The following is a 22,345-nucleotide window of genomic DNA, read 5'->3' as shown; positions in this document are numbered from 1 at the left end:
CCAGCCTTTACTTTCTATCTGCCAGTTCTTCACCCTTTAAGTTGTAACTTCAGTTTAGACATTACTGTCTGTAGGACCCTGACCCTTCCAAGTCTGAGTTAGTTTTAGTACCCCCGAAAGCTCTCTGAAAGCAATCCATGTCTATTTTGTTTCTCAAGCCACTCTGCCATGCCTAGCATATTGTGTAAAACATAGTAAACATTGAATAGATTGTTTACTTGAAATGATCAGCTTCTAATTTGTAAAGAAGTAAAATTTAATGCCTTCTTCATCAATTAAAATGAATAATGGAGATTTTAAAATGTTGCTACATTTCAAGGCATACCCAAACTAGACCCTTTTTTATGAAGGCATGCTACTCTAACAGGAATCACCTGGAAGCCTGTTGGAACTGGATTTCAGGCCTCAGCTCAGAGCTTCTGAATCAGAATCTGAATTTTAGCAGAATTTCCTAAGTGATTCAGATAAACATTAAAGCCCGAGAGGGATTGTGCTAAGCCTCCAGCAAAGACCCCAAGTTCTTGATTGTGGGTACAAAAAACCTACTACTGCTTCTTCTGGATATTTTCTTACTGTAATGCTAGGGAGGCACTGAGCAGCATGCCTACTTTTTTTCCCCTTTGCATCATTAACTCCTTTGCAACCTGCTACTAGGGATTAGTACAAGGTATTTTTTTAAGAAAGTGTTTTTTTTTTTCAAGTTTTTAAAAAATTTATTTACCTTTATGTGCACTGACGTTTTGCTTGCATGTATCTTTACATGAAAGTGTCAAATCTTGGAGTTATCAACAGTTGTAAGTTGCCATGTGGGTGCTGGGATTTGAACCAGGGTCACTCTGGAAGAAGAGTCAGTACCCTTAACTACTGAGCCATCTCTACAGTCCTACAAGGTACTTCTTAAATAAGAGTCACAAGTGACTCCTCATCACAAAAGGGTGAGGGGTGTTTGTTGTGAGGTGTAACTCGGTACCTGTTGGAATGATAGAATTGATGGAATTGATAGAAGAAAGCCAAAATTAGTATAGGAAACAGGTATAGAAAACAGATCATGCCGGGCGCAGTGGCTCATGCCTGTAATCCCAGCACTTGGGGGAGCTAGAGGCAGGCAGATCTCTGTGAGTTTGAGGCCAGCCTTGTCTACAAAGCAAGTCCAGAACAGCCAAGGCTACACAGTGAAACCCCATCTCAAAATAAACAAAACAAAAAACAGGATCACTTGAAAACTGTGCCTATTTCTTTAACATGTTTCAGTTTTCCATTGGCTTTTCTCTATTTATAGTCCAAATTGGTCATAGGAATGATTGTTTTGTTTTTTCTTTCCTGCCTCTACAGGGAGTCAGCTGTTAATCTGGTGAGAAGTGGCTCCCACACTAGGCAGCTATGGAGGGATGAAGCAAAAGGAAATGAAACTCCACAGACAATTGCTCCTTCCACTTATGTGTCAACTTACTTGAAAAGGTACCAGCTGCAGAGGGTGGGAGGTGATCTTCAATTGATCCTGCTAATATGGGGAACAACTGCATGCTTTTTATATCCAATTAGCACCACAGAAATGAATGGCTTTTAGATTTCTTGGGATCAACATTTTCAGTAATTAAAATTAATTGTTCTTTTAATAACTGAGTTAAAGTAAGCCAGTTCCAATCCCCACCACAGACCCAACCTTACACTCTGTCTTTTCAGTCCTATTAAAATTTCAGTCTGAAGTGGCATCTAGTGCTCTGTGGGGAAGATGGAATTTATACACACTCGCCTAGTCTTGGCTTTCCCTTTTCTAAAACTAGGGTAGTTTTCATCACAAGTTATACTTGGGGGTAGGGGAGGGAGGGGCAGGATAGGGTGGTAAGGAGTGGGAAATGGGAATAGTTTTCTGTTGGATTTAAGACATTTCTTATTGAGCCTACTAATTTAGGGACTTGAGTTGTTTTTGTTCTTTTATGACTTTAATGGCCCTCAGATCCATCAAGATGTGCATCTCGCAAGTTTGGTGTGCAGAGAAGGTACATGGGTTCCTTTGATCTCATCTGTATTCTCTTTCCTGCAATTGTTTTCTTTGCCACAAGCTAGCCAGCAAGCAAAGCACCTCTGCCAGTACCATTCAGCTACAAGAGACACTTAATAATATTTTCATTTGAATTTGCTGCTGATATAGAAGAATCTGTTTTTCATTGCTTACTTTGAATTCTTTCTTCACTTCCACTTTTAACCCTTTCAGCTGCCTCCTCCTCCCTTCATTATGAGGCTTTCTAGATGGTACCTTAGAAACAGGCCTTGGCTAAGACTATAAGAGCCGATTGGTATTTGTGATTAAAACTATTTCTACCTAACAGGTAGTTAATATTGAAACATGGGGAATAAGCTGTAATGGAAACAGACACTGCTGCCTTTAATTTTTCAGTTCTACAGGTACATCCTAAGAAAGGTCTTGACTTTGAAAATATACAAGTCCAGTTCAGTGATCTCAATGGCTATTTTATTTTGTATATGTATGTATTTATATAGGCAGGGCTTCTTGTAGCGTCAGCTGGCCATAAACTCACTGTGTAGTTGAAAGTAGCCTTGAAACTTTGATCTACTTGCCTCTACCTCTTGAGCGCTGAGATTACAGGCGTATGTCACTACGAATGTTTATGAGGCTAGGAACTGACCCCAAGGCCTCCTGCATGCTAGGCAAGCACACTACCAACTGAGCTACAGCCAAGCCCACATACAAATCAGGTGTTTGGAATTTTATGAGGGTGTCACCTATTTCTCTTAAAGGGAAACACCTTGATTTACTAAGATACTGTTTCTTAGAGTCAAATCCAATATTCAAGAAAACTTTTCTAAGAGACTAATGTTCTAAAGGTAGGGAAAAAAGCTTCAATTTAGTTTCCAAGTGTGGAGTTATATGGGGGTGAGGTTGTTGATGTTTATGACCCAAATCGTCAGCAAATGGGTTTGGATGGCTTTGGTTTTTGTAGTTTGGCAAAGTTATAGTGAACAGAAGAAGAAAGGGCTGCAATTATGCTTAATTATATGAGCACTTTTTGCAAAAAGATCTACAACTTGCTTGATGCCTTAGATTTCCAGTGCTCATTTTCTGTGAACCTACAGTGATTTTCCCAAGAAGAAAGAATTGTATACCATCACCATTTACAAAAGAACGTGCAAGGAGGAATCCCTCATCCCCCTGCTGTGCCAAGCTTTGGTCTTCTTCACGTTTTCTACCTTATCTCTTGTGTTTAGTCAGGAACCTAGTCTTGTGCAGTCCAGTACAAGCCCCTTTTTTTCTAGTGACAGTTTCACAGCTTTTTGTCATCACGTGTCCCCACCACCCCAACCAGTGTTTTAGTACTGTAACATTCACAAAGCATTTTTACAAACTCCTACCCCAAATAATGTTTGGCAGAGTTAAGATAGTTCTTACTCTCTTCAGTTGAAAACAAATAAAAACCCTTGCCCTTTTTTCCCCCTACACACTATCACTGTGTAGACTTAAAACTTTAAATCCTCTCTAAGACATTTTTCTTTAAGGTAAATAACTGCATTTCTCAAGCCGTTTTTTTCCCCCTGCATAATTCTTTTCTCTTCGTTACTTTTTTGTTTTAAATTGAAGACCTCCCTGAACTCTTGGGTCTTTGGCTTTTACAGCATTACTTCTCTATCATGTAGGTGGTTGTGTTGCATGATTTGGGGTCTTGGGTTTGTTGGGGATTTTCTTTTCTTCTAATAATAGTTTGTTTTCATGTATTCTATTTTCTTGCTTTCTTTTGTTGAATGCCACCTCTCCTCCTTTATTCTTCTGTATGATCAAAAAAAAAAAATCATCCTTCAAAGAGTGGTGATTGCCTCACTCTTGGATGATTGCCTGCTTGCTGCTGGAGATCCAGCTCTGGCTGGAGTTACTTTTCCACTTCTGATTGCCATGCTGTCTCTTTGACCTACATTCCTTTCACATGCACAATCTGGGTGGGAAGGTGGTATTGGGAAATGGTGGGTGAGTAGCATGTCCTGAAGAAAGTGACTGTATGCTGTTTTGCAGTGCTTCATTTGGTAAAAGTAGTGACCCCACAAGTCCCTACATTTCAGCCAATCGCAATTCATCTCCTGCTACCTCACCCATTACCATTGGTTCATCTACCTCTCGGGGCAGCCAGTGGCAACCTGCCTCTTCTTGCCCTGCATCAGTCAGTACAAACACTGCTGCACCTGTGCAACCTGTCAGGTAAGGCTTCTTGGGAGCCATTTGAGTTGCATCATCACAGTTCATGCTTCTGGAAACACATGAGATTTGAAGCAAGAGGCTTTGTTAATGTAGGAGCACGTTTAAATTCCTGTGACAGTGTCCAGAATTTAATGAAGATGCTTTTGTTTTGACTTGCTAGCTGGTCAACAGTTGCTTATTGAATAAAATTGGATTCACACCATTGTCTTGATGTTCAAGGGTCAGTGTATCATGAATGCTTTCATTCCTCAACCACCTTTTCAGTTGTGACTACAGTTTTAGAGTCAGACCCATGATAATAAATTATTATGCATTAAAAGTTGCTATATTTTATTTACTAACATTCTAGTAAGAATCTTATGTATTTAGTTGTTTGGAAGATGACATACAAACTCAGAAGAAAAGCTAATCTATGCTCCAAAAGCCTCCTTATAGCATTCAGAGGAATGCTAATTTGTATTCTTTTGGGAGCACTATGAGAAAAGAGAGGTTTATGTTTGCAGAAACTGTGTCTGGGAGCATATCTTTCTGGTTTTTCCATTCATCTAAAGGTAGCATGGCAGAGTGTCATTGTGAAAGCACAGCAGGACTTCTGTTCCTTTATGTTTCATTTATTTTGAGGCAGGATCTCACCATACAGGCCTGGATGGCTTTGACTTCACTAAGTAAACCCGGTTGGCTTTGAACTGAGAGATCTGTCTCCTAAGTTCTGGGGTTAAAGACATGAACCACCACCTGCTGATACCCTCACACATGGACTTGATTTATGTGTATGTGTGTATGCCTGCTTGTTGGGTGCCACACGTGTGCAGTGCCTGCGGAGGCCAGAAAAAGGCACCGGAACTCTTAGGACTGCATGCTCTGGTGGTTGTGAGCCACCTGTAGTGGGTGCTGGGACAAAACCAAGATCCTCTGCATGAGCATCAAGTGCTCTTAGCCAGAGCATTTTCCCAGCCATTAACTACATTTTGCACTGCAGGTTTTTACCCTGTCCTGGCTGTTGGAGGCTATTTTGTCTTTGCCATATGGCTTTTTTAGGTTTTGTTTTGGTAAAATGAAGATTAAAAAAGAAATAGAAATGGTAATAGTATTGTTGCCAGAACACCTGTTATGGTAGTACTTGGTTGATGTTTGCTTGTTTACTAGATTTCTTTCCCTGAAACAAATAGTCATCATTAATTTGGTTAGAAAGAACTATTTTGTAATGCATTAGAATTAAAACTGGTATAATTATGAAGAGATTTCAGGCTTATGACCGTAATAGTAACACTGTTATAGTTGCATAGAAATTTAGTAGATAAATTTATTTAATAATATAGCTATATTGACCTTCTGTATAATATCACCAAAGATGAAGAACCCAAACAGGTAGATGGAAAGCTTAACTTAATGTCTCAGCATTTGTTTAGCATGCCTAAGGCCTTGGCCTCAACCCTCTGCACTGAGGAAATCACAGAGCTGAAACTGGGGAAATTTTTGTTGAACCCTGTTTTGTGACAGGCACTGGATTAGTTTCTCTGCAAAGGGGATTTATATGCTTGGGTTTGGTTTATTCACATGTAGCAATAAATTCCTGTAATATTGCTTTAAGTATAATAAAGCTTCTTTTTTCTTAAAAGTTAAGAAAGCCCAGAAACAGGGCCAGCACAGTGGCTTCAGAATCATTAAAAGATCCAGTGCTTTTTCTTTGCACCATGGATTCTATTTTTGAGGCTTGCCTCACAGCCCAGAATGACTGCTGGAGCTCTAGCCATGCTCGCGCATTCTGGGAAAGAAGTAGTAAGACAAAGAGGAAGCTGTCAGAGAGAGACATCTAAGTTAACATTTTTTTCCCAGAAATTTTAGATCTATGTTATGTCTCATGGGAAATTTCCAGCATCTGGCAGACCTTGGAAGATGTCGATTTGGGGTAGCTACATTGTTGTCTTAAAAAATAGGAGCACATAGGGCTGGAGAGATGGCTCCATGGGTAAAGGAACATTCAAGCCTGATGACCTAAATTCACACTGCAAATTGCCTTCTGACCTCTGCAAGCACATCTGCGTGCATACAAGCCCTGACCCCACACACACCACAAATAAATGTAAAAATATTATCTCAAAAGATAAAAATATAACTTAAAAACATATAGGGCACCTGTTAGGAAGGTAAGGGGCAATGACTATTAGTCAGGTAACTTCTGCCTTGGGCAGTCATGTCATTTTATGAGTAGCCCCCTGGTATATTAAACATTGTATGTAATTTTGAATGCGGAAAGCAAATCAAAAGCTTAATGATCTGCTCAGATCACATAGCCATTGAGGAACTGAAACAGGTTTTATATCCACATTAGTTCATGCAAAACCCACCTATTTTGTCATGTTTTGTTTACACTGAGTCTATATTTTATTCTGCATACTGTTTAAATGTTGTACTCACATTATTTTGTTTCATCATCATGAGAACTCTGCATGATGCAGTATTATTTTCTGTATTTTATGGATGGAAAGATCAGATCTTTAAGTAGGTTGAGTGTCAGCACCATGTGGCTGCATTGTATGGCTCCTACACAGGGCTTCATTGTGTGACTCCTAATCCTGCTTTCCCGGCTTCCCTGAACAGCCTGCTTGTGAAATTATAACATGTTCAAAATAATAGTAAAGTTCTACTGGACAGAAAAATAAAATAAAATTTCTAGCATTTCAACAGCCCAAGAAATTGCAAGTCTGGCAGGATGGTTCAGCATATAAAGATATGTGGGGCACAGGCCTGACAACCTGAGTTTGAGCTCCAGAATCCATGTAAAGGAAGGAGTCAACTCCACAAAGTTGTCTTCTGGCCTCCTCACATATACATTGTGCACATGCACATACAGTAATAAATAGACTTTTAAGAAAGAAATTGCAGAGAAGCCAAAACACATTATTAGCCCCAAAAGAAACTTCAGTAAGTTTTTGTTAAGTATAAAATCTTACTTAAGGCTTTTTGTTTGTTTGTTTCTGTTTTGTTTGATACTGGGGAAGTAGGGGTGTATGGTTTTTGTTTTTGTTTTTTGGTCGAGAAGTGGAGTGTCTTTCCCAGACTGGTCTCAACTCTTGGGTTTATGGAATCTTCCTGTTCCAGCCTCCTAGGAGTTGAGAGTTGTAGATATATACACTGTTCTCCAGGTTGGCCTCACATTTCTTATGGCCATGCCTCTTGTTAATTTTATTAGTACTCCCTGTATACTAATAAATCTGAGAAATTATTTCTCTCCAACTTTTTAGATGAGAAAATGAATATAAAATATCACCTTATTCTGAAATTTTAATTGCTTGTGAAAAAGTAGTATATAATGTTTTAGGTATAGCTTTTATCTTTAAAAGTGTTACATTTTTATGTGTTTTTAATGCCATGTTTAGACTTTATGATTTGATTATCTCTTTTCTACTTAATAATGTAATTATTTGGAAGTGAGCTTATAGGTACTTGTAAACATTTCTGATAATTGTGAGTAGGTGAAAAACAGATTTTTAACATTCATGCTTTTCATTGCTTTTCTCATCTCTGCAAGTATCAATTTTGGATCTCTGTTACCCCAGCAACAAGCTGTGACATCACAAATGATAGCTTCTTGGGTGGAGAGCCAATGGTTGTTCCTGACTCTTTGTTAAGAAACAAAGATCTTATTTTCACATAAATGACTTTAATTACACGGCTTGCTGTTGCAGTCTGTAGTTAAGGTTACATATAGAATCCTGCTCGATTTCTGTTTCAGTTTCTTACTTAGGCAGCTATGAATGTAGAGAATTAGGTGCTTGGCTAAATGGAAAAAGACTGCAGTTGCTGGTCTAGGTGAGAGAGAACCAAATAGACTGAGGTTGTAAAATGCTTTTCAAATGGATAATTCAAGAAGATGATCATCAAATCTAGGCTGAGGAGTGCCACAAAGACTTCCCCTGCCAAGAATTGAGGGACAGGTGGAGACTAATATCGTAAGTGATTTAGTGTCTTTTTCACCTGTGGTGAGAGCCTGTCTCTTTGTGCATGTGCGGAGGGAGGTCAGGTGGCAATGACTCATTTAAGACACTCTTGCATATGTCACTATCTTGCCTTGTGCCACAGCTGATTTTTGTTTGTTTGTTTTTTAATCTCATGCAAAAAAAAAAAAATCCTATACAATATAAATCCTGGGCAGAAAATGTCAGACCAAATGTATAATCATGCTGTTCCAGTATTTCAGAGCTCAGAATTATCAAACCAACAAACAAAATCCGAGCAAGAAGATTCTCATTAGACCTATGCGTCCTTTTTCTGTGCAGTGTTTTGTTGCACACCATGCCTGAGCTTCCTCCTTTTGTCCCTGTCTTTCTTGATTTCAGGGCTCCTTACAAATCCCAGGCTGACTCAACAGCAGAAAGGAAAACAGATAGCGTGTCGTCCAGTACTCCACTGTGTGTGATCACCAACCGCCCTGCATCAGGCACTGCCAATGGAGTCCCCTCTGCCACAGTATTCTCCTCCGCTGGAACAGAGTCCTCTGCAGAAGGCCGGGAGAAGAGGAGGTATGAGGTCACCGACGCATTTGCAGGGCTCTGCACTGAGATAAGAGACAGAGAAGAGGGTATAAAGTGTTTGACCCACGCTCAGATAGGTCTTACTTTTACTGTTGGGTTATGTTTTAGCTTGGGAGTTTTTCTGTGGCAGAGGTAGTTCTGACTATTAAGCATTATGTTGTGTGTATAGTCAGAGCTCTTTTTTCTATTTATCTTATAATTGGCAGGCATATTTTTGCCTTTTGTGATGGGAGCTTGAAGCACCAAGAAAGATCCTTTGTTTTGTTCTTAGTTTTCTGTGATCACTTCATGCAGCAACCTAATACTTTGATAAAAGCTCAAAGAAGCAGCACTGGGTGTGTAGTTTTAATTCATGTGAGACTAATACCAGGGAAGGAAATGAGCATTTGTGGTGATGTGGGATTGTAACTCTCTTGTCTGCAGTTGTTGAGACTTGCTGTGCTCCTCAGGCTGGCTTTGATCTTTTGATCCTTGCCTTTGCCTGCCTGAGACTAGGAACACAGATGCTTACTACCGTGCTCTGCTACACTGCAGGATTTTTAGAGAGAAATTTCAAGAGCAGATGGAGACTGATATGAGACAGATTTTGAAGAGGAGCAGAAGTTTTCAGTCGTGAGGATTAAGAGACAGTGTGACGATAGAAAGAACTATTGCTCATTGTCTGGAGCTTGAAGTCATATAAAATCCAATGTGTGTGGAAGACTGAGGCTGTGGTATCAGTTTTTGAAGACTAGAAAAAGAGACAAGCCTTTGTCAAGATTTAGATTTTTAGTTTGACTTATTTTCAGCATCCAAAAAGATATTTTTCTATTTCTCAGTGTGAGAAGCCAGAAAATGCTATTTAAAAGATACAGTACTGAACTTTTTAGTTATTTGTTCATAGAGAAAGCAACCTAAAACATACATTTTGAGAAAGAAGTTAAGTGTGTTGAAAAATAGTATTTCCCTGTTATTTTTCTTTTCATAAAATTAAAAAAATCAACTATCTGGACTAACAGATATGTGTGCATGTATAAGTGCATGTGTACATGCGTGCAACTGTGTGTGTGTGTGTGTGTGTGTGTGTGTGTATGCGTGTATGCATGCATGTCCTGTGTATTGCTGGTGCCCTTGGAGACCAGAAGAAGGGATCAGATACCCTGGAGCTGGAGTTACAGGAGATTGTGAGCCTCCCTGATATGGGTGCTAGCACCCAAATTCAAGACCTCCGAGGAGCAGCAAGTGTTCTTAAGAGCTGAGTCACTCTTAAGAGCTGAGCTAACCCCTCAGTTCTCTTTAAACTGGCTTCTAGTAAAGTAAATATTATAAGTCAGTCCTGAATGTGTAATGCTGGTATATTTACTCTAGTGAGCAGAGAAGTACCATTCCTTTCATTTGAGAAGCTAAAGAGCAGTCTTTTCATTAGCTAAAAAAGAAATCACTCTTTAGAAATGTTTCTTAGGGCAGGGGATATGACTCAATTGATAAAGTGTACAAGTGTAAGGACATGAGTACACATCATCAACAGTCACGTAATAGCAGGACATAGCATCTCACTTCTGTAATCTCTAGTTGGACTTCTGTAATCTCTACTTGGAGGAGGCAGAAATAGTTAGAGTCTTAGAGCTTCACTGGCCAGGCAGCATAGCCTTCAGGTTCAGTGAGAGACCCTGTCTCAAAAAGTTGGAGTGGATGAAACAGTGCAAGCAGGACATCCTAGCAGTTAATAGCAATCTGTCTCTATTTTGTGAACCTTGAAGCTTTAATGAGAGCTCAGCTGCTAAAAGATATATAGACTGTTGAGAGTATTCTACAAGGTCCTTAGGATATGATTGATAAAGCTCATACCCCATTGTATATTAGTGCTTTGGGGTTTTCTTGATTTAGAATAACTAGCAACAAAGCCAGCCCATCTGTGATACATGTTCAGAGGTCTATGCTACACTACCCTGAGCATCTTTGAACATAGTTCCAGCAGATGAGCACCCTGTAATGCAGGGACAGGTAGCTCAAAGGAATAATACATTTTGGGGAGGAAGAAGCCTGATCCATTTACATCTGTTTAGCTCTATATCTGTTTAGCTTCACACCTGTTCTTTTTTATTTGGCTTTACTATCTTCAGGTACCTTGACCCTTTCCTGGCCAAATATCTCAGACTCAGTGATCACTGTACCATTAACTTTTGCAAGACAGACTTGCTTCTTGCTATGTATCTGCCAACATTCACATTAGCGCAATCTTTCTTGGCCTACTGCCACTATGGTGGTAGGTTTTAGGTAGTGTCATAGTGCCTTTTGATTAATTTAAATATTTAATTTTCCTCTTTCTTGGATCTGTTTGGCCTCAATTGAATAGATTTCTGCTAAAGAATTTGATGTTATAGTCTCTTACAGAAGAAACTTACTAAAATATCTGTTAGTATGCAAAAAAAAAAAAAAAAGTTAGAGTGGAGAAGTAGTTAAGGAAGACACCCTCCCCCAACATACCTGTATATGAACATGTACACACTCATACAGATATATATATACCCACATCTCCCACACAAAGTGTTTCTTAGTTGAGAGAAATAAAACAAGTTAAATTCATTAAAATTGTGATCCTTGGAAAGATGGGGAAATCATTCTTGTTTTCAGGCTGTATTGAATTGCTGCATCAATCAGAGAGTCATACAGAGCCATTGTCTCTGGGAATGCCATAACCTACAGTGGATAAGACAGCACTTGCTACAGATTTTGATTCTGTTTTGTCAGTACACAAATATCCACTGAGCACCTTCTACTTAGCAAATAGGATGACATTTCCTCAAGAAGCAGCAACAAACAACTAGCTGGGCGTGGGTGGTGTACACCTTTAATCCCAGCACTCAGGAGGCAGAGGCAGGAGCTGTATGAATTCCAGGCCAGCCAGGGATACACAGTGAAACCCTGTCTACATAAAAGGAACAAAAGAATTAAAAGACTGAGCTGATAAAATAGTGAACTGTAAGTATGCTGTATCAAGATGCATGAATTTTAATGCCTTTAAGAATAGCATGAAGCTAAGCAAAAAGGAGGACCCTGGATAAGATGCTCAATCCTCATTCAGAAAGACAGATGGGATGGACATCAGAAGAGGAAGAAAACAGGGAACAGGACAGGAGCCCATCACAGAGGGCCTCTGAAAGACTCTACCCAGAGGGTATCAAAGCAGAGGCTGAGACTCATAGCCAAACTTTAGGCAGAGTGCAGGGAATCTGATGAAAGAAGGGAGAGATAGAAAGATCTGGAGCAGACAGGAGCTCCTAAAGGAAAGCAAAAATAAAAAATAAATTAAAAAAATAAAAATAAAAAAATCTGGGTACAGGGGTCTTTTCTGAGACTGATACTCCAACCAAGGACCATGTGTGGAGATAACCTAGAACCCCTGCACAGATGTAGCCCATGGCAGTTCAGTATCCAAGGAGGTTCCCTAGTAATGGGAACAGGGCCTGTCTCTGAACTCAGTGGCTGGTGATTTGATCACCTTATCCGGCTATAGAAGAAGACAATGCAGCCAGTCCTGATGAGAATTGATAGACTAGGATCAGAGGGAAGGGGAGGAGGACTTCCCCTATCAGTGGACTTGGGGAGGGGCAATGGAGGAGATGAGGGAAGGAGGGCAGGATTGGAAGGGGACTAGGGAGGATATGAAGTGAATAAACTGTAATTAATAAAACAATAATTAAATTTTTAAAATAACTATTTCACATTTGCATGAAAAAAAAGAATAGCATGAAGTGAGGCTGGAGAGATGATTCAGCATTTGTTGCTCTTGCAGAGGACACAGGTTCTAGTCTCACTCAGCACTCACATGCAGACTTAGAAGCATCCTAACTCCAATCCCAGGGGATCCATGTCCATTTTCTGACTTCTGTAGGCACCAGGCACACACATTGTACTCATACATACATTCAGATAAAACATTTGTACACATGAAGAATGGCATGAGGGAAATAAGTAGAATGACTCTAGATCAAGAGCTGTTAGTCACTTTCACTCCAGATTGCTGCTATTGCCAGAAATCACATTAAGCCTAAGTAGTACATGAGTGTTCTAGAAAGATATGACATAAGCCTACAGGAAGCATATGTGCTGGTAAAGATGACAGATGTTACAATAATTACCTCAGTGTTACATACAGTGGGACATCATTAATCTGAAAAGTGACAGTGTTCCACATTACACACATACACTAAATTGGTTTTGTTTTTGTTTCAGAAAGACACAGGTCTTGCTGTGTCTCTCTGACTGAACTGGTACTTACTATATAGCCCAGGCTTTTGGCGATATAGCAATCCTTTAGGCACAGCCTCCTGAATTTTAAGATTACATATGGCACCACACCTGACTTCCTATACAAAATTATTTTTAAAAATGCATACGATTAACCTCATATTATGTGTAGGGTGGATATGTCAGTTTGGACACTGTGAAAAGCATCTCAGAGAAACTATTTAACAGGAGGACAGTTTATGTTGCTCATGACTTCAGAGATTTCAGTCCGTGGCCAGCTGGCTTATTGTTTCTGTGCCTTTGGTGAGGCAGAACATCATGATGGATGGAAGGAAGGAGGAGCAAAGCTGCTCATGTCTTGCTAGCAAGAGGGCAGAGAGCAACTGAGGACGTGGGCTGGAACAGTATAGCTCCTGGGACTGCCCCTCCAGTGACCAACCCTGCTAATGAAGCCGCCCCTCTGAATGTCTGTAACATTGAACTGTACTTATCTGGTCACTGCTCAGGTGCCGGGCCTACTAGCACATGAACATGTTCTGGGGGGATACATCATATTAAGCATAAATCGATCTTATGTTTAGATACAGATTTCTTATAAAAAATAACTCATTATGTTTATGAAAGTTTGAAAAAATTCAAAATCTAATATGTTTCTAATATGCCTAGCAGTTTGGTTAAGAGGTACTCAGCCTGTACCAGAAAGAGGTGGTGTGAGTTATGAATGGTGTATTGCAGAGATCTGCTCCTGAGCACTTCTCCTGGGGGACTCCACAAGGTTCTCAGGAGAGTGTGATACTTAGACAAAAGTCTGTAAGATAAGTATCAGCTAGGGAAAGAACTTTAAAAATTTTTTAATTAATTTATTTTTTTAAATTACAGTTTATTTACTTTGTATCCCAGCTGTAGCCCCCTCCCTTATCCCCTCCAACCTCACCCTCCCTCCCTCATCTCCTCCCATGCCCCTCCCCCAGTCCACTGATAGGGGAGGTCCTCCTCCCCTTCCATCTGACCCTAGCCTATCAGCTCTCATCAGGAATGGCTACATTGGCTTCCTCTGTGGCCTGGTAAGGCTGCTCCCCCCTCAGGGGATGGTGATCAAAGAGCAGGCCACTGAGTTCATGTCAGAGACAGTCCCTGTTTCTATTACTAGGAAACCTACTTGGACAATGAGTTGCCATGGGCTACATCTGTGCAGGGGTTCTAGGTTATCTCCATGCATGGTCCTTGTTTGGAGTATCAGTCTCAGAAAAGACCCCTGTGCCCAGATTTTATTTTTCTCTCCTTTTGGAGCTGTCTTCTCCAGACCTTTCTATCTCCCCCTTCTTTCATAAGATTCCCTGCACTCTGTCCAAGGTTTGCCTATGAATCTCAGCCTCTGCTTTGATACCCTGCTGGACAGAGCCTTTGAGAGGCCCTCTGTGGTAGGCTCATGTCCTGTTTCTTGTTTTCACCCTCTTCCGATGTCTGTCCCATTTGCCTTTCTGAGTGAGAATTGATCTTCTTACTCAGGGTCTTCCTTCTTACCCAGCTTCCTTAGATGTACAAATTTTAGTATGTTTGTCCTATATTATATGTCTAATATCCATTTATAAGTGGGTATATACCATGTGTGTCTTTCTGCTTCTGGGATACCTCACTCAGGATGATCTTTTCCAGTTCCCACCATTTGCCTGCAAATTTCATGATTTCCTTGTTTTTAATTGCTTAGTAGTATTCCATTGTGTGAATGTTCCACAATTTCTGTATCCATTCTTCATCTGAGGGATATCTGAGTTGTTTCCAGCTTCTGGCTATTACAAATAAAGCGGCTATGAACATGGTTGAGCAAATGTCCTTGTATATTGAGCATCTTTTGGAAGACGACAGCCTATAGGTTGGGGAAAGGATCTTCACCAACCCTATATCTGAGAGAGGACTAATATCAAGAATATATAAAGAACTCAAGAAGTTAAAAAGAAAAAAAAAAAAAAATCAAGTAATCCAATTTAAAAATGGGGTACAGGGGCTGGAGCGATGGCTCAGCAGTTAAGAGTGCTGTCTGTTCTTCCAGAGGTCCTGAGTTCAATTCCTAGCAACTGCATGGTGGCTCACAACCATCTGTACCCTCTACCGCCCTCTTCTGGCATGCAGGTGCACTAATATGCATAAAATAAATAAAATATTTTTTTTAAATGGGGTACAGAGCTAAATAGAGAATTCTCAATAGAGGAATATTGAATGGCAGAGAAATGCAAATCAAAACAACCCTGAGATTTCACCTTATACCCATCAGAATGGCTAAGACCAAAAACTCAAGTGACAACACATGCTGAAGAGGATGTTGAGAAAGGGGAACCCTCCTCTATTGCTGGTGGGAATGTAAACTTATACAACCACTTTAGAAATCAATCTGGCACTTTCTCAGACAATTAGCAGTAGCGCTTCCAAGACCCAGCTATACCACAACTAGGGGAAGAACTTTTTATTTAAGATTTATTTTATTTTATGTGTGTGAGTGTTTTGCCTGTGTATGTATGTGTACTGCATAATGCCTGGTGCCCAGGAAGTCAGAAGAGGGTGTTGGATATCATATCATAGAATGGGAGTTATGGGTAGCTGTGAACCACCATGTGGGCACTGGGAATTGAACCTGGATCCTCTGTAAGAGCTACAAGCATTCCTAACCTCTGAGTCATCTCTCCAGTCCCTAGGGATGAACCTTCTAAGCAAAGACATGACAGTTCAAAAGACAGTAAATGATAAGTGGAGTAAGATTGTTTGGAGAAACTCCAAGGTTTTATATCTAAATTAAACATGGGGGAGAGTGGTTTAAGATGAAGCGTGAGGAGGAGAAAAGAGGCAGCTATGTCATGTCAGCATCTTCCAGCCAGGGATGAAGACTTGGGATTTATAGCTATGAACCATAATGAGCCAATAGAATTTCTTCAACAGCTTTATATAGAGAGACATAATTAATATGCCACATAATCACACATTTAAAGTGGAAAGACTTGGTTGTTTATTTTATTTTTAGATTTATTTACCTTATTTTATGTGTGTTAGTTTTTTGCCTCTATATATGCGTATGTATGTATCTATGCATGTGTGTATGTATGTGCATCATGTTCATGCCTGGTGCTTGTGGAGTTTATGAAAAGGGCATTAGATCCTTGGAACTGAAGTTACAGATGGTTGTGAGCCACCATATGTGTGCCTAGAACTGAACCTAGGCCCTTTATAAGAGAAACAAATGCTCTCAACCACTGAGCCATCTCTCTATCCAAAGACATTAGTTTTTAGAATATAGACCAATAAGTCTAACTGTTGGCACAGTGAATTTCAAACATTCTTTTTCCCTGTAAGAGAAATCCAATACCTATTTCACTCATCTCTTCATACCTCATTCCCTGCAACCTAAGTAACCACTAATATGTATCCTGTTTTTCTTATTTTTCAACCTTTCATATAAATGGAAACAAGATGAGGGTTTATGAGTGACCTCTTTCTAGTATGTTTTCAAAGTGCATCCATGTTGAGGCTGATATCAGGACTTTATTCCTTTTTATAGTCCACCATTCAATATTGTTTGCCTATTTATAAAATGACATTTTGGATGAATAATGTTACTGCAAACATTTGTGTGTACGTTTTTATGTAAACATGTTTTTTAGGTCTATAACTTGTACTGAATTTTGTAGACAATATGATGCTAGGCAGTTTTAAACTTAAGGTATCATGATTTCTTTTTTTTAAAGGTTCTGAAGCTAGTAGAGAGGAAAGAATAGGCAATAATGAGTGTGAAGTGACTGGTAAGGAGATTGCTGTAGAAGAAAGGCACATAAGACAGATCAGGCTTGCTTTGGGATAATGATATAAGAGATGGAGAAAATGTATATGCTAACAGTATATTTATTACACTTATTTGGTAGGAAGGGTACAATGAATGTCTTGCACATTTGTGAAGGTTAGAGCACAACGTGCAGAAGTTGGTCTTTTCTTCTAGCATGTGGGTCCTGGGACTTGGATTGGTGGAAACATTATTGTTATGTTTATATGTACCACTATGGATATGGAGGCTCAGATTTTTATTGTCACATGTGATGTCGGACATACGTAGCAGGGTTGTAAACACGAACCTGTATCAAGCTAGAACTCTGGAAGGGCTGGCCAACTCATGAGAAGTGTGTATAATAAACTGCCTCAAAGAAATGGAAGGAAGAAGATCTATTCAAGGATCTGGGCAGAGAAAGAAAAGGAAGTGGAGAAAGAAATTTACTACATAGAGTATTTGGAATCCCAAGTCAGAAATTTAACATTGAAGCCAGGTCTTTACTCTTGAAAGCTCGGGGTCCTGGCACAAGCATGTGGTATTATAAGTGCATAGTCTTATTAAGTGGAGATTTGCAGAGCATCTAACAGCCATGTATTGAAAGACTGCCACATGTCAGTCAAGAGGTTAAAATTGCAACATCAAAGGGGAAAAAATTGTTTCCTGACCTTAAAGTATTGAAAATCTATTCTGAGAAGACAACCAAACAAATCAAATACTATTGTGTAAATTTTAAGCTCTAAGAAAAAGAAGTATATAAATTGGTATTGGAGAGATGGCTCAGCAGTTAAGAACACTTTCTAATCTTGAAAAGGACCCCTATTTGGTTCCCAGCAACCATATCTAGCAGCTTATAACCTGTAAGGTCAGCTCCAGGTGATCTAATGTCCTTTTTTTATTTCAAGGGTACCTGCACTCATGTGCACATACCTCCCCCTCAACACACATTTTTAAAAAAAGAAATATATAAACTTGTGAGGATATGGAGGAGGGGAATCTGAATCAGACTGTGTCTGAGCCTGGGAGGTAACTAGAGGCAACTGGAAATTAATAAATAGCAGTGAGAGGGTGATATTTTAGAGGAAACAAAAAAATCATGAAACAAACAAGCTTCCCATTCCTGAAACTGGGGGAAGGCAAAGCCATTGTAGCACTTCTGGAAGTGTCTCCTATTGAAACAGGTTTAGATGAAGGGAGTGGGCTGTTAGGCAAATTTATTGGAAAGCAGCGGATTAAGCTAAGTTAGACAGGCTCACTCAAAAGCTTTCTCTGGTCGTCAGGAAAGAGTGGTGATTGAAGGTGGGGTTTGGGAATGAGTAGAATGTAGCCAATAGGGTTATTTTTAACTTTTAGAAACCCCCAAATTGATGTTCTACTGGATAGTCTTTGGAATTTATGGACCTAGAGAAGTAGGCAAGAACCAAATGAAGGCAATTTTTTGTCTGTGGAATGTTAAGAAACTTGATCTTCTGTTCTCAGAGCTGTGAAATGTCATAGTAGACTTTTCAGTAGGCATTTTGATCACATAAAACGTATCATTTACGTTTTTACAGAATTAAAGTCATTTAGTTTCTTCCACTAGATGAGCATAAACTAAAAGGGGAAAAAAAAAATCAGATGTTTTGAAACAGCTAAATTTTTCTTCTGAAAAAGCATGCTGAGTGATAATTCTCTTTAGAAGCTTCAGCTTTCTCTGTAATCAGCTCACTGTGGAAGTGTTTTTACTCCTGCTGGGAAACCATGATGGGGACCCTGAAGCCCGCATTCATGGGTCCAATTTGAAACAATTAGTAGCATTGGGATAAATGGGGATTAGAAACAGGCCACAGCAAGACTTAAGTAGTAGAAAGCCACCTCTCAGAAATAATCTCCATTTGCCTTGTAATTGAAGCACTTATACTAGGGAGTGAGACTTAGCACCCCATTTCACAGTTGGCACTCCTCAAAGGTTTTGTTTTGAGGAAGGGAAAGTGAGTGTGTGTAGGACTGGCTAACAATCAATTTCAGCTTTATCCCTCTGCATTGGATCTGGACTCAGCTGACCACTGACTGACATATTGTTTAATGAACAAAGCCAGGTGCAAAGGATACATTATGATACCAGATAAACACAACAATATTAACACTGTTTTAGAGGGTTGTAGAGAATTCTGCTGCCCCTCCCCTTCTACAATGGAAAAAGTTTTACTGTTATAATGGAAAGGAAGGGGGGAAATAATTGAAAAGGAATTTGCTCTGGAAGCAGTTTTCCTTGTGATATTAGTCTGTGGAGGTGGCTGTGTTCATTCAAGGGTATTTGTCATAGCAAGTTAAGGTTCTCAGAATTTTAGAAATTTTGAGGTGTATGTATATGCATGTGTGTATGTGTCTGTGTCTCGATGTGTATGTATGTACCTGTATATGTGTCTGTCTGTGTATGTATGTGTATGTCTCTCTCTCTGTGTATGTATCTTTTTTATATGTTTATGTGTGGAGGTTTATGTGTATATGTCTGTGTATGTATGTGTATATTTCTCTGTGTATGTATGTTTGTGTGTATATGTGTGAGGTTTGTGTGTGTATGTGTGTGTGTTTCTGTATGTGTCTGTGTCCATGTGCCTGTGTATATCTCTGTGTGTCTGTATGTGCCTCTGTGTGTGTCTGCCTAAGTGTGACTAATGTAACTAGAGATTTAACCTAGGGTCTGACCTTGTTGCTGGCTAAATAAGCACTGTAGCTGAGTCACTTTCCCTAGCCTTTTTGTTAACTTCTTTTTTTAAGAGGGGGAAACAGGGACTTAAACTTGCTCTGTAGCCCTGGAAGAATTTGGGGTCTCCATACCTCATCCTCTAGAATAGTTGGGACATCAGGCCTGGCTAATTGTGTTTCATTTTCTTAAGAAGGGCTGAGGCAGCCCTTCTCATAACTGTGTGAGCCACTATACCCAGCTTAATTTGTGGTTTTGAGTACACATCTCAATAAAATACATAATATAATCTATTATTTTTAAGAGGATTGGTCTTGGATTTACTACTGCCCCCTTCCTTGAAAAAGCTCTAGTGCATTCAACTGTTACTCTCTTTACATAATGGAAAGGAACAGGAGATAGGTTCCTTATTTTAATGAAAGGAAATGCAGAAGCCCTAGGACTTATCATCAGGTAGGCCTTCTTTTTTTCTGTTGAAATATTACTACTTTTGAATTAAAATAATAAGAATTTGATTCCAGGCCCAGCCTATCTTGAGATGCAGTAGTCCAGAATATAGCAATAACCACAGTCCTCCAGTTTTTGGGTTGACCTGGGTCAACTCTTTAGAGCCAGATAATTTGACTGGCAGACTGCAGGACAGAAATGGCAAGTGGCCAGCAGTTGGCAGATAGCTCTACAGGGGTACCAGGCCAGTGGCAGCTGTCACAGTCAGGTAGTGGTCAAGTTCATTTTCCAAAGCTCCAAGTTTGCCTTAGCAACAGAATATAAATAATCTCCTGGGCTAATATTGGAATCTGATAGCGACTGCCTTTGCCTGCCTTCCTCCTCTTTGTTTCCCTGCTAGCTTTCTCTCCCCTTAAATTTTATATCACTTTGTTCAGATATTCTTCCTTCCTTTTTTTTTTTTTTTTTTAAGAAATGGCTATAAATAGCTTGTTTCCACAAAAGGCTAAAATTAATTTGCCCCTTTAAATAGCCCATGTTATATTCAACTCTGCTACGCTTCTCAAGGTATGACCCATGCTGGCTGAGTCATGTACCCTCATACCAACCTTCTTGAGTCCTTTGGAGTCTCTTTAAGCTAGGTACTTATTCCAGCTAATGTGAAACTGTCAACAGATTAATTTGACATCATCTTTGGAATGTTAGAAATTGAAAACAAATAATGAAGCCATCATTTTTTTTAAAACACTTAAGACTGTCTCAAAATTATGACAGTTGTCAACTAGAGAAGAAATTAGAGTCTCCAACTCTCTCTATTTTTGCTCTAAAATGTTTTCCTTGTCCAAAAGTCTATATGAAATAAGAACTTACTTTTTCTTTATTGATGTAAAGCTGATTCTTTTGTGTGAATATTGAACATGAAGGGAGTGAAGTGTGCATGGTAGTAGGCGAATCGTACATTGAAAACAGAATGCTATCAAGCTGGGCACAGTGACGCACATCTGTAATCCCAACACTCAGGGAGCCAGAGGCAGGCAGATCTCTGTGAGTTCAAGCCCCGCCTTGTCTACAAAGTGAGTCCAGGACAGCCAAGGCAACACAGAAAAACCCTAACTCCACATGATGTTGTGGAGGGCAGGAGCTTCTTGGTGTCTTCTGCCCTGACTAGGCCTCGTGGCAGGGGTTAGGGGCTTCCTAGTGCCCACAACTTATTCATTATATATCCCATTGAAGACCCTTCCCTCAACTTCCCCAAGCCCCCCTCTCCCTCCCTCTTTCTATCCCCTGCCCCTAGTCCACTGAAAGGGGGAATTCTCCACCATTGCCATCTGCCCATATCTTGTTAAGTCTCATCAGGACTGCCTGGGTCCTCTTTCTCCATAGCCTGGCAAGGCCACATCACCACAGGAGAGTGATTAAAGAGCAGTCAACCAAGTTCATGACAAAGGCAGCCCCTTCTCCCCTCAATCAGAAATCCACATGGAAACTGAGATGCTAATTGGCCGTATCTGAGCAGGGGTTCTAGGTCCTCTGCATGCATGGTCCTCGGTTGGTGCATCAGTCTCTGCAGGACCCTCTGGGCTCAGATCCTTTAGCTTTGTTGGTTTCCTTGTGGGGCTCCTGTCCCCTCCATGCCCATCTATCCCCACCCCTCTCTTCTTCCATAAGACGCCTTGAGCTTTGCCCAAAGTTTGCCTGTGAGTCTCAGCATCTACTTTGATCCCCTATTGGGTGGATCTTTTCATAGAACCCTCTATAGTAGGCTCTCATCCTGTTTCCTCTCTTCTACTGCTTCTGTGTCTATCCTGTTTGCCAATCTGAATGAGATTTAAGCATCCTCCCTAGAGTCCTCCTTAGTGTTTAGCTTCTTTAGGTCTGTAGATGGCTATCCTATATTTTATGGCTAATATCCACTTATAAGTGAGTATGTACCATGCCTGTCTTTCTATTTCTGGGTTACCTCACTCAGGAGATCTTTTGTAGTTCCATCCATTTGCCTGCAAATTTCATGATTTCCTTGTTATTAATAGCTGAGTGGTATGCCATGTATAGATGTACCACAATTTCTGTATCCATTCCTTTATTGAGGATATAGAAGATTAGGTTGTAAAGATTAGAAATAATCTATGGAAAACACAGGCATTTTGCAAAATGTAAAATAATTTACTTGACAGTATCCATGTTGTTACTATTTTTTTTAATGTCTTTCATTAAAATCTATGCTGAGTAAGAACACTGGCTATTTTTCCTAAAGGTCCTGAGTTCAATTCCCAGCAACCACATGGTGGCTCACAAGCATCTGTAGTGCACAGGTATACATGTGGGCAGAATGCTGTATAAATGATAAATAAATAAATAAATAAATATTTAAAAAATCTATGCTGAGGTTCTCTAGAGCTAATACATTTGGAAATAAGATCTACTCAAAAGTC

The 22,345-nt window shown here is 39.8% G+C and overlaps 1 protein-coding gene across 4 annotated transcripts in view; it reads left to right on the top strand.

The window, feature by feature from the left end:
* The window catches only part of Ppp1r12b (protein phosphatase 1 regulatory subunit 12B), a 213,103-nt gene that overhangs the window by 79,796 nt on the left and 110,962 nt on the right, over positions 1 to 22,345 (top strand). For 2 of the 4 annotated variants that reach the window (XM_055598056.1, XM_055598055.1), the window contains exons 12-13: positions 1,333 to 1,458; positions 8,548 to 8,730. In XM_055598056.1, coding sequence (XP_055454031.1) covers positions 1,333 to 1,458; positions 8,548 to 8,730 — 309 coding nt within the window. Of the gene's footprint in view, positions 1 to 1,332; positions 1,459 to 1,957; positions 2,001 to 4,024; positions 4,208 to 8,547; positions 8,731 to 22,345 lie in introns of those variants that run through there. The other 2 variants (XM_055598059.1, XM_055598057.1) reach the window with 2 other exon arrangements.

This window comes from Psammomys obesus, unplaced genomic scaffold (genome assembly GCF_907164565.1).
Source record: "Psammomys obesus unplaced genomic scaffold, mPsaObe1.curated_primary_1811, whole genome shotgun sequence".
Classification (NCBI taxonomy): Eukaryota; Metazoa; Chordata; class Mammalia; order Rodentia; family Muridae; genus Psammomys; species Psammomys obesus.
Note: the sequence above shows the minus strand (reverse complement) of the source record. Positions and strands in the feature narration are given on the sequence as shown.